The sequence below is a fragment of the Musa acuminata genome, chromosome BXJ3-4 (assembly GCF_036884655.1).
Source record: "Musa acuminata AAA Group cultivar baxijiao chromosome BXJ3-4, Cavendish_Baxijiao_AAA, whole genome shotgun sequence".
NCBI classification, from domain to species: Eukaryota; Viridiplantae; Streptophyta; class Magnoliopsida; order Zingiberales; family Musaceae; genus Musa; species Musa acuminata.
Window position 1 is genome coordinate 47,098,574 of NC_088352.1, and position 11,467 is coordinate 47,110,040.

The window sequence follows — 11,467 nt, forward strand, 5'->3', positions numbered from 1 at the left end:
CAAAACATGGGTGAAATTACAGCAAAAACATAGTATAGATTAATCAAAATTACAGAAAAAATTAAAATTCAGAGTTCATATTAGAACAGAAAAGAGAAAAAAAAAATAAAACAAGATATACATCAGATATATTTACATTAAATAGCGAGTTTCTACATTGCCATTTTGGTTCTAATTAGGGAGAACTTCGAAAATAAAATGATTATTTTGAAAAAAAAAATATTGTTTCTAATTTTTTAAAAATAAAAATATTTTGCGAAAAATTTTGAAAGGTAACAAACTTTTCGCACGAATTCGCCTTAATTACTATTTAGTAGTGCTTCCGTTTTGCGTGCAACAGTTGCTTGCGATGCCGACTTGCAGCAGACCGGAGGCGGCTCAACGCGGCATTCCTCGTTCCCATCGCCGCGTGAAACGCTCCGTTGACGCTGCCCGTCAGCCGGTCCAACCCGTCCGTCATTTCCTCCGTCGCGCTCTCCAACGCTGCCACCGCCATCCCCAGCCTCTCCATTCGGTCTCCGTGCTCCTCCCAGCAAATCACCGCCTTCAACTTCCTCACTGACGCCTCCACCGCCTCCAGCTCGCTGGGGGGCACCGTTCCTATTCGGGCGGAAACTTTCGCCGCGACCTCGTTGTAGGCCTCCGCCCACGGCCAGTCGCTGGAGACCCGTATGTCGTGCGGGAGAGCGGCCTCCCCTTTGCCGATCGCCCCCATCGTTGCCGCCGTTACCAGGCGCGAGACAGCCTCCACCGCGTACGTCGCCCTCCGCACGACCGACGCCTTGCCACGCGGCGGCTCATCCGGCGCCATTATCCGGATCGTCTTGCCTGCTGAGCCCTCGATCTCGCAGCTCGGCGCGCTCTCCCACTCGACTATCGCCTTCTGCGCCCGTCGGATTCTCTCTTTCGTCAGCGACTCCTCGTCGGAGAGGAGGCGGAGAACGAAGCGAAGGGGGAGGAGCCAGCGCTCCAACCTGGCGACCTCGGCGGAGGCGGCGTTGCATGCGTCGAGGAGAGTAACGCCGGCGTCGAGGAGGGCAACTAGGTCATCCGGGTCGGGGCCGCGGAGGGAGTGGTCGGAGACGAGGGCCGCGGCGCTGGCAAGGGTGAGGGCGAGGAGGTGGACGGCGCCGGCCACCCAAGGAAGGGGGACCTGCAGCGAGTGGCCGGGGATTGGGAGGAGGGAGCTGAGACGAAGAGCGAGAGTTTCTTCGAAGTGGCGAGAGGAGGACGGCGAGGGGGAGGGCTTGAGGGGCGACTTCGAGGGGAAGAGGAGGAGCGAGGTATAACACTTGTCGATTATGGAAGACATGGGATGAGGAGGATCCTAAGAGTATTTCGCTACAGTTGGGATATCTTATTCGGAGTCGGGGACAAGGGATGCAAAGAACTGTGTGCGCGTGCCGCGGAAGAGGCAGGAATAGCTTACTCCGTGTTGGGGGTAAGGGATGCGAGGGGCCAAGCTTTATACAGGAAAGGATGGATTACCCAAACACGCGTATTGCGTGTTTAGTTAAATGCCTTAAAGGCCTTTGGTACGACCACGTTGCCATGGTTGCTTGGAACGGGTCAAGTGAGTACTTACAAAGGATTTATGAATGGAATGAGCATGACGAATAGGATATTGACGCCGGTGCTTTGATGTGTGCATACGTTATCCAGGGTGACGTTGGGCTTTGTGGATGCATCCCGTGTTCTCGGACTACCATCACACGGTACCTTGATCGATTCAGTCTCGTCGGTGGAATTTGTTTGACTATTGCAAGTTTGATGGACACAAAATTGCTAAGAACAGGGACGGAAGTTTGGTGGCCAAGTCTTCTCATAGTAAAATCCATCCGTGTTGGTTCAGAAATGATGATCGACTTCATCTACCGTGATGCGAATGCATTAGACATTCAATTGATGGCTTGTTGCATTGACCCCGTCAACTTCGATTCAATTCGTCGTCCGACTGTATTGTAGATCGCGAATTTACATCCATCTTCCAAGAGCCGAGTAAGTTCGGAAGCAATCCGTAATGTGGTTGCAGAAGAGGAGCTGCAGGTTTCAGTTCTCTATTTTAGTTATCGGTCTTGGGGCTTTTCACGTATAGGCAATCCGATTACATATTTCAGTACTCACAAGACGAAATGATAATTGATAGTCCCAACATTAACATAAATCGTCACTCCACAATTGTTTATGCACGATTTCTTAGCTTAATGATGGTTGGATAATCCTGTTAGTATAAAAATCATAATATGTTATTATTATACAAAAAAATTTAATGTCTAATCAAATAATAATAAATTTAAATTTATGATGTATACTTTTCGATATTGCTTAGAAAATCTTTTTTCTGATTTGCGGATGCACCATCATCAGATTCAAAATCCGTAGTGACGTCGATCTTTAAGATTTATCAAATCGATAAAAAAATTAAATATCTATAATTATAAGAAATATTTAAGATTTATCAAATAAATTATTATCAAACGTAGGTGATAAATACCAATCACTATCACTTTCATTTTAAGATGATTCATTGTAATGATAAATATTTTATTCTCTTTTAATTTTTATATTAAAATAAATATCTATTGTTGGTAACGTGTTAGAATTAATCTAAGAATATTTTTGTAATGTTTTATTTAAAACATACAAAAATCAAATTTGTACATTTCCATTTCAAACCAAACTTTACGTTCTTCATATGACATTCCTTGTCATAGAAGTAATATGGAGATTTTTTTATGAATTTATGTAATATTTATAAACTTAGATAATTTATGTAACTTTCTTTTATTGTTACCCACTCTTGTACCTAAAATATTATGAGTGTTTTCTACTTTAATCTTAATTCTTTCCAAATACATATACTAGTTAGCTCATCCAAATTTCATTTATCCTTAATTTTATTATAGTAAATTTTAAATGAGACAAACTAAGAAGAAATAAAATTTAAAATAAATTATACAAGAAATGACTTAATTATATGAATGTTCTTTGAGTTTACAAATTTATCAACCATATTAAGAATATAATCTTAAATTTTTAAATACTTTCATATTAAATTTTAGTTATTTTTTATTAATATATTAGTCAATTACTTATTAGTAAGTTTAAATTAATCTTTAAAATATTTCAGTACGCTAATTATAGATTATAATGAAGTCTAAATATTATTCATAATTATCATAAAATTGAGTCTTTTAAACTTTTTTATCGGTTATCTTAATTATTTATTCCATAAAACTTTCAATAATTAAGTATGTGATCCTTTTAACTAATCTAATCAAGGTCTAATATACCTAGTGTAAATTACATATACTTATGCCATTTATAATAATTTAATCCAAATATATATAGACATTTATAAGAATAAAATAAAAGAAGTACCATTGTAATAATATAATATTAATATTTTGAGTTTTTCAAGTAATGTTGAACTATTGATATCATCTCTATTTCATCTTTCGTGAAATATTGATATTGACATATCTACTATTCACACAAAATTATTTATGTATGAATACCATGGAATAGTATTATTATTATTGGGTATATAATCTTAAACCATAAGGATATCCAAAACAGCATCATCTTATCCTATCTCATAAACATTTGAAGTAGATTCTCTTTTACAATTATTTAAATCTCATAATCATGTATATCATTATGAATATTTTTTTTTAATATTTTATAGGATTAATTTCTTAATATAATTTTATTTTATAAATTATTCGTCTAGACCATTTTGATAGTTGTAATACCAATACAATAATATAAAATATAATTTAAAATATCATATAAATAATAAGACCTTTATTATAAATTATATCACATATGTCAATCATCCCAAGCAACTTTGACACTACCAGATACTATTTATAGAAATAAATTATATATAATATTCATTAAAATTTTTAAATATAATTTATGTTTGAAAATTTAATTATAAAATAATAATCATAATAATTATTAAATATTAATTAGCATAAAAAAAAACTCATATGATAACTATAATCATGATGAAACATAAATTATATCTTTATGTGAGAAATAAATATTATTTCATAATTTCAAACATATACATATGAATAACCAAATAAATATCCAAGAACAATAATTAGATTTTTATTTATTACATACAAAATTTAATCCATTAGCCATATGAGAAAAAAATAAAAAAATTATAATTTATATTTTTTTAAAAAAATTCTTATAGAATCTTTATACCAATCAATCTTATTTAATTATGCAAGTCCAAAATTGGGTTAAACATCAACCCAATTAAGTCAATAAAATACTAAATTTGATCAAAATAAAAATTAATCAAAATTTATTTTTTTCTAATTTGATCAAAACTTGATTGATCAAATCTAAATCTAGTTAAATGATAAAAAGATATAGTTATGATTAGTTTGATCAAAGTATTTTGATTAAAATAAATTACATTAATAAATTTTATAATTGAGGGCATAATTTAATTTTTTTTAATTTCTAAAGGGTAAAATTATAATTTTCATTTAGGATATATAGAGAAAATTTATAATTTCTTGAAGGGAAAAATTGAAAAGCAAATATAGGGATACATATTAGAATTATCTTATTTATTAGGGATAAAATTATCCTTCTAAGTAAAAACCTAACTATCCCTTTTTATGATCGTTGCATAAGGCATCGCAATCGATGTTCATAGCCACTATGTGATGTGCGATCTTTAATGTCTAATTGATGCCGGCCGTCACTAGCAAATGCTTCCACAGCGATGTTGTTGCAGTCACCGCTGACAATTATATTGTCGTAATTATTGTAGGTAGCGATATTGTTGTTATAGTCACCACACATAGTGACGTTGCGCAGCCACCACAACCATCACGGGCAATGGCACTACTATAGTTGCTGCACATACTTGCATTGCATAGTCGTTGCTTATGATTGGGCTAGCGACCAATGGAGGCCATTACCCTTAATAATGTTATTGTCGATAACAAGCTATCGATAGTGGTTCATTGATAAAAAACAAGGAGTCTTACATCACCGGTAAGTAAGCAATAGGATAGACTAGATTGAAAAGCAAATCAGCAATAGATTGTTTATGCATCATAAATAAAAACTGATTAATACCTTTTCATAAGTGAATGATACTAACAAATAGATCTAAAGTATTTGATTTAATAACTAGGCTTTTGATACCAATTGTAAGCATAAAAATCACTATTATTATAAAAAAAAACTTTAATACCAAAATCTGAAATCAAATAATAATAGATCTAAATTTACGATACACACTTTTGATGTTCTCAAAAAACCTTTTCTCTAATCTACAGGAGCACCATCATTGGATCTGAAATTTGTAGTGATACCGATACGTAAGAAGAACTAGAACCGTTTTCTTCTTTCTTTTTATCATTCATAAGACTACTATGAGCAATGGATTTAGGAATAAATGAGATATGAGAAAAGATATGTAATCTCTCAATGATTGGTTCACATAACTAAGGGAGATAAGAGAATATCTAAAATCTCTCAATCATATCACATATCCCTGTCTTCTCTTATTTACGTATTTACATATTCATATATCCATATATTATACGTTATGTATTAGTCCCTAAGAAATTTTATCTTTTTATGGGTAAGAATAGAAGATCTATGATAAATAATTAGGAGAGTCCATCCTATCAAGATTATCTCCTAAGGAATCTTACTATAGTTGAACTTCTTTTTTATTTATCAATAATCATAATCGAAATCCAATAACATTCATAATATATCTTACATAATTAGAAGAGCCATATAATCTAACAAATCAATATAATTATTTTCGATATTAATCTCAATCTCGACTCAAAGATTACTTCAGAATGTTAAAAAAAAAAAGTTCTTAACTAGATATGAGAAAATTTGAACTTTGAAAAATTTTCAAACTATCTGAATTCTTCACTAACTTTAACATCAAATAGACCTTTATCAAATACTTCTTCATCCTCACTTTTATATGGATCATCTATCGAATCCTTAGTCTTTTCAAACACCTCCACCCACAACAAGCTTGAAAGTGAAAGAAGTTAGAATCGAATCCATATCACGTGATGGACACAAAATCTTACTTATCCTTAGCAAACCATGAATTTGTAGGAAAATATAACAATTTTATAGAGCTGTATTTTCATGTTTGATAGACTTATGTAAGTGAGATTAAACTACTTCTTGATCGAATTTGAGTTGAGCATCGCAACGAAAATGAATACGTGAGTTAGATATAATACGGGCTTAGTCAATCGTAGAACAAATGGAATGGGATTCTTAAGTATCCATCCTGCAAATATCTCTACGTACAAAATTTATCTCAGATGGAATCCACTTAGCTTTTTTTTTTTTCTTAAATTCACGAACAATTTCTAAATGATAATATGTTTTGGAGGTTAAGGTATTATGGGTTGCACAAATAGTTCAAAGATGAGAAGAATAGTGCACACTTATTTAAAGGTTTCAAGTGTACCAACATGATCTTTTTAAGCGTAGACTCCTCTGTGCTATCAACTTTATAGAACGATTCATTTACACGATCACATCCATCACAACCATTTCAAGTATACGCTATGTGCATTCTGTAGAATAATATTTAAAGATGGATATAAATAATGTGATTACTTTTCTGCCAATCAACTTAAGCACATCACAAACCAAGTGTTCATAAGGGTGCCACAGGAATCGATCAAAGCATCATCTACTTATCAAGAACATTAATATGCTTACCGTGAGTAATTTAGTGATGACATCATCTCTTTCTCCAAGCTATAGTTTCTTGACGCTTCTTGAATTGCCATATTATCCGAATTACTGTAAATATTCTTTCCGAGAAAAGTAGAAACTGCATTTAGGCATTCGGACTCTCCGTGACCTTTTTCAGTCCAATTATTCCTACTCTGCTTCTTCATCCTTCTCAAGCTCTGCAACCTAAACTCTACTTCTTTCATCGTGGGCCTGTCATTTCCTTTTAGTTGGAGACACATCTGTGCAAGTTGGATCACTTCGTGAAGCCCTTCTTCTATCCCTTCTTTCAGAACACGAGCTTCAAGAAATTCTATGAGGCGATCGTCTCTTACTGCTTGGAGAAAATGCATGGACAGATTCATGTTTTCTCCGTCCTCGGCGTGGAAAATTGATCTCTTGCCTGTTAAAAGCTCAACGAGGATGACTCCAAAGCTAGAAACGTCACTCTTCTCTGTTAGTTGACCGGTTTGGTAGTATTCAGGATCCAAATATCCAAATGTACCTTGCACGCCGGTAGATATATGTGTTTGATCGAGAGGAATGAATCTTGAAGCTCCGAAATCTGACACTTTTACAGTAAGATGATCATCTAAGAGTATATTGGATGACTTGACGTCTCGATGGAAAATAGAGATGCTAGCGGCTGAGTGTAAATAAGCAAGAGTTCCTGCGGTTTCTGTGGCAATTCTCAGACGATCTTCCCAAGACAATGATGAATCACCAATTGGCATATGCAGATGATCAGAAAGCGTCCCGTTCGAGATAAATTCGTAAACCAACAGGGGGACTTCAGTCTCCAAACAACATCCGAAAAGCTTAACCACATGTCTATGGTTGATTTGAGAAAGAAGAGCAACTTCGTTTATGAACTGATCGATCTCTTTCTTCTTCACGATTTTTGATTTTTTGATGGCGGCTACCCTTTGATCGGATAAAATTCCCTTGTAAACCATTCCATGTCCTCCACGACCGACGATTCGGGTGTCATCAAAATTATTGGTCGATTTCTCCAAATCTTTCAAGGAGAATATCTTCGTCTTCTCAGCTATATCAGCATCGGATGAGATCAATTGCTGTAGCAGCAAACCATGATTCTGACGAAAGTATCTTTTTCTAGTCTCTTTTTGTTTTCTTTTTCTCCATCTCCGAGAAATGACGACAAAGCTTATGCCTAGAAGAAGAACCCCCACGCCGGTGCTTACACCAAGGATTCCACCTACATAATGTGTATCATCTGTTACTTCAAATTCTATGATTGCGTTGTGCAAGAGAGATAGTTAAAGACATTTACCAAGCACAAGAATTTGCTTTTTGTCTGCAATACACAATCCATGTATGGGATCGCCATATGTGCCTTCTGGACAAATGCAACTGTAATTGCCAATGCCATTAACACAATGCGCTTTGCACACATGTTTTTCTGGACGCGTGCATTCATCGATATCTAACAAATAAACAACAAATTAGAGACGACGTTTGTACATTGAAATTGACATCTGAAGTATGATTTTTATATGCACCTGAGAGAATTAATCGTAGCGATATTTTCTGGGAGAATAATAATAGTGAAGAGTTTGAAAACCAATGAAGAAGAAACTGAGAATTGTTTATTTTGTTAAACTGAAAATTCCATCTTCAAGAAATTACATTAATTGTTATGTTTATTTGATGTGTACTATCAATTCAGTTCCCTATCATTGCAATTTCTGCATGGATGAAGTAGACTTAAATTCAAATGCGGCAGCAAATCGTGGGTTACCTTCACAGCCATCAGAAACGTAAGGATTCCCTTCGTAGCCATCGGTACATTTGCAGCGATATCCCAGATGGATGCCAACAGAGTTGGTGATGTTTGCGTTCAGACAAATGCTTTGATCGCTGCGACACGCGTACGTCGTCCTGTTCTGCATCGCCTCCTCGCAGGATTGATACTGGATGACCCAGCTAAACATGGCGCTTTCGTTAAGGAACATGAAAGGCTTGTCTGCGTCAGATGGGATCATGAAGATGTTGCCATCGGTTTTCCTGAGTTCTAATTGCCATTGCTCCAACAGTATGTTACTCACTGGTGCCAGGGAATAGCTGAAATTGAGGAGGAGAATGGGAGGAGTGGCTGTGTAGTTGCATGTGAGAGCAAACGATTCATCCCTGTAGCAGCCTTCTTCGAGCCCAAATGGATAGGGCACATCGATGTCACCACATTTTGTCGCGCAATTAGTTGCAGGGTGAGTCACAGAAGAGCCTGTTGAAGTTGCCGAATGCTTAGAGATTACTGCTCACTTGCACAGTAGATATTAATCGAACTAGAAAAGTTTGTTCTGTAAAAATATTGCAAATAAATTGCATAAACATAAGTAGCAGAGTAGATGGCCTCTTACAAAAGTGCACGCAGTAACAGGACATGACCTTGGCAGCCATCGGGTAAATATGGATTGCCATGGAAATTTGAGGAACATTTGCAGATATATCCAATTCCAGTGTCGGAAGACTTGTTATAAGACCAGGCATCATAGCAATCACTGTTGCTGCTAAGACAAGCGAAGCTCTCCTTCTTCTTCTGTGCTTCTTCGCAGGATGGTCGATCGTTGATGAACCACCCGAGGGGGAGCTCCACATCGCCATTAAGCCCCTCGAGTTCATCTCTCGTGTAGTATTGGAAAGACATGACGGCCTTGATGCTGGAGTCGTTCACCAAATGTAGCTCGCTCTGGTTAAGTCGCGTTAATCGAATTCCTAATGACTTACTCAGATTATTCCCCTGGCCATTCCATGGAGATACAAAGTTCTCGCAGTGACCGATGCCATAACCTGTCAGAAATACTTCATCGATCTGGCTCGTGCCATTGCCAGGGCATAGTGTCAAGCATTGCCCCATGATCTTCCCGTCGGTGGGATTCACTATGGAGGCCAAAGCGCTGCAGCCGATGACCGAAAGCGTGTGATACCCGAACGAGTATGAGTAGGGAATGCTATACACGTCCAGCAAAAGGAAATTGTAGGGTCCATTCCCTAGATTCATCAATGGGGTGTAGGAAGAACCGACGTCGATGCCCATGGTAATGACTGCAGCTTTGATGTAAACCCGGCCATCCACAGCGTCAATGCTCCTGTTGACTTCGATATTGCTGGCGCCCAAGAAAAGCTTAGGAGGAGAGGTTGTGTGGTTGCAGGTGAGTTCAAAGCCTGGGCGGAAGCAGCCATCGCCGATGCCGAAGGGGTACACTATGCTGATATTACCACAGCTTTTTGGGCAGGTGGAAGGGAGCGGAAACGTTGGATAGCTTGCTGCCGAAGTCACTGCTATCAGCTGCAGCAGTAGCAGGAGGAACTCCACAGGCTCCATTAATTCTTTCAATTCCCTCGCTCTACCACAAAAATCATGTCATTGCTTATCAAACCAAAGGATGATTCAAAGAACATGTAGATGATTAGAAGAAGACACCTGCCAAAATTAACTTGTTTCTCCGACTCTTATGAGAAAGCGCATCCACACCTGGCTGCTACCCGAAATATGTGACACCGGCGATTGGATATAATGGTTTCGACCAAAGGAACCTATTAAAGATATATAAAACAACATAATACTTATTATATTGAAATAGTCAATCATTTGTTAAAAAATGGGCCCCATTTTCATTGTTGATCCAAAACATGGTCCTCAAATGCAAAAGTCAAATTTATCCCACTCACGCAAAGACTAATTCAAGTGAGACTTTCGAAGAACAATAAAAAAGAGGCGAGTTCTTTTCTTGAAAGTATTACGTTGAAATTATGTTGCTAGGGTTCTTCAGTTGACTCGAAAAGTCTCATCACGCGGTTCTCCTCATACCGTGTGTGTCGGCAGCTCTTTTCCCCCCGACAAGTCAAGTCAATGGTATAAGTTTCAAGTCATCTAATGTGTGTGTCGATGTGTACCACGTGATACATCGTATTTGGGATTGTCCATAAAATTGGATTCCTCTCGCTCTATACGGAATAACGAGACGTCTTCGGACATCTTATCTTGTCTCGCTCAAGAATACTTATTTTTTTCGAAACCAGAATATACTGCTAAGTAAAATTGATTATAAATGTAGTTCCTTACTTACCCTTCGTTACTTCCTCTTACGAAAAAAATTACTTTTATCGAAGCAGGTCAGAGAAAGAAAAAGTCGGAGAGGAGTTTTCATAAGAATGGAATAGTTATTTTTATTTGGGTAAATTCTAAAAAAAGCTCATATTTTTTAAAAAATTCTCGACTAGCATTTTTTTTTTTAAAGTAAAATATATATTTTTTTTCAAATAATGATATTGCACTTGTCGACCATCGCCTCTACTCAACACCACTGCATGTCGACCTCATCGTCACCCCAACTCGACCCCCACTCCCCCACAACCCTTTATTGTCGTCGTTTTCCTCATCGTCCTCACCTTCGCTAATGTTTCGACAAGCAAAGGAACATCTCGTTATCGTCCTTACCTTGCCAAAGTGACGATGGACGAAACCTTCACCCTCGCCCTATAGGCCCATCCACTAAGGTGACGACAAAGGTGACTAGGGGTGGAGACGATGACAAACTTTGCACCCTCTCCTTCACCTTACACCCCCCTCCTTCCTTACCCGTGGCCCTTTCACCAACGACTAAAGTGATCGATCATGATCGTTATTGATGGTGGTACAGGAGGTGATACAAAATCATCATTTTACGAGGGAATGTGAGTG

General features: G+C 37.2%; 3 protein-coding genes across 3 annotated transcripts; all 3 read right to left on the bottom strand.

Annotated features, from left to right (window-relative positions):
• Window positions 1-106: 106 nt before the first annotated feature.
• Window positions 107-1,552, bottom strand: LOC103982392 (uncharacterized). Its single transcript, XM_009399311.3, has one exon. The coding sequence runs from the start codon at window positions 1,310-1,312 to the stop codon at window positions 311-313; it is 1,002 nt and encodes a 333-aa protein (XP_009397586.1). The 5' UTR covers window positions 1,313-1,552; the 3' UTR covers window positions 107-310.
• A 5,155-nt stretch (window positions 1,553-6,707) lies between these two features.
• LOC135636472 (wall-associated receptor kinase 3-like) lies at window positions 6,708-8,717 on the bottom strand. Its single transcript, XM_065148160.1, has 2 exons — window positions 8,525-8,717; window positions 6,708-7,981 (listed from the first exon to the last, which is right to left on the bottom strand). The coding sequence occupies exons 1-2, from the start codon at window positions 8,715-8,717 to the stop codon at window positions 6,744-6,746; spliced, it is 1,431 nt and encodes a 476-aa protein (XP_065004232.1). The 3' UTR covers window positions 6,708-6,743.
• Window positions 8,557-10,251, bottom strand: LOC135635387 (wall-associated receptor kinase 2-like). Its single transcript, XM_065146419.1, has 3 exons — window positions 10,208-10,251; window positions 9,144-10,130; window positions 8,557-9,007 (listed from the first exon to the last, which is right to left on the bottom strand). The coding sequence occupies exons 2-3, from the start codon at window positions 10,106-10,108 to the stop codon at window positions 8,980-8,982; spliced, it is 993 nt and encodes a 330-aa protein (XP_065002491.1). The 5' UTR covers window positions 10,109-10,130; window positions 10,208-10,251; the 3' UTR covers window positions 8,557-8,979.
• Window positions 10,252-11,467: the final 1,216 nt, after the last annotated feature.

What these genes read in the sequence shown, in the direction of transcription:
- LOC103982392 (XM_009399311.3), bottom strand. Translation starts at nt 1,312, where the DNA reads ATGTCTTCCATAATCGACAAGTGTTATACCTCGCTCCTCCTCTTCCCC.
- LOC135636472 (XM_065148160.1), bottom strand. Translation starts at nt 8,717, where the DNA reads ATGTTTAGCTGGGTCATCCAGTATCAATCCTGCGAGGAGGCGATGCAG. An exon ending in CGTTTCTGATGGCTGTGAAG is followed by an intron (nt 7,982 to 8,524) that starts GTAACCCACGAT and finishes CACATTATGTAG; the next exon opens with GTGGAATCCTTGGTGTAAGC.
- LOC135635387 (XM_065146419.1), bottom strand. Translation starts at nt 10,108, where the DNA reads ATGGAGCCTGTGGAGTTCCTCCTGCTACTGCTGCAGCTGATAGCAGTG. An exon ending in CTGTTACTGCGTGCACTTTT is followed by an intron (nt 9,008 to 9,143) that starts GTAAGAGGCCAT and finishes CAACTTCAACAG; the next exon opens with GCTCTTCTGTGACTCACCCT.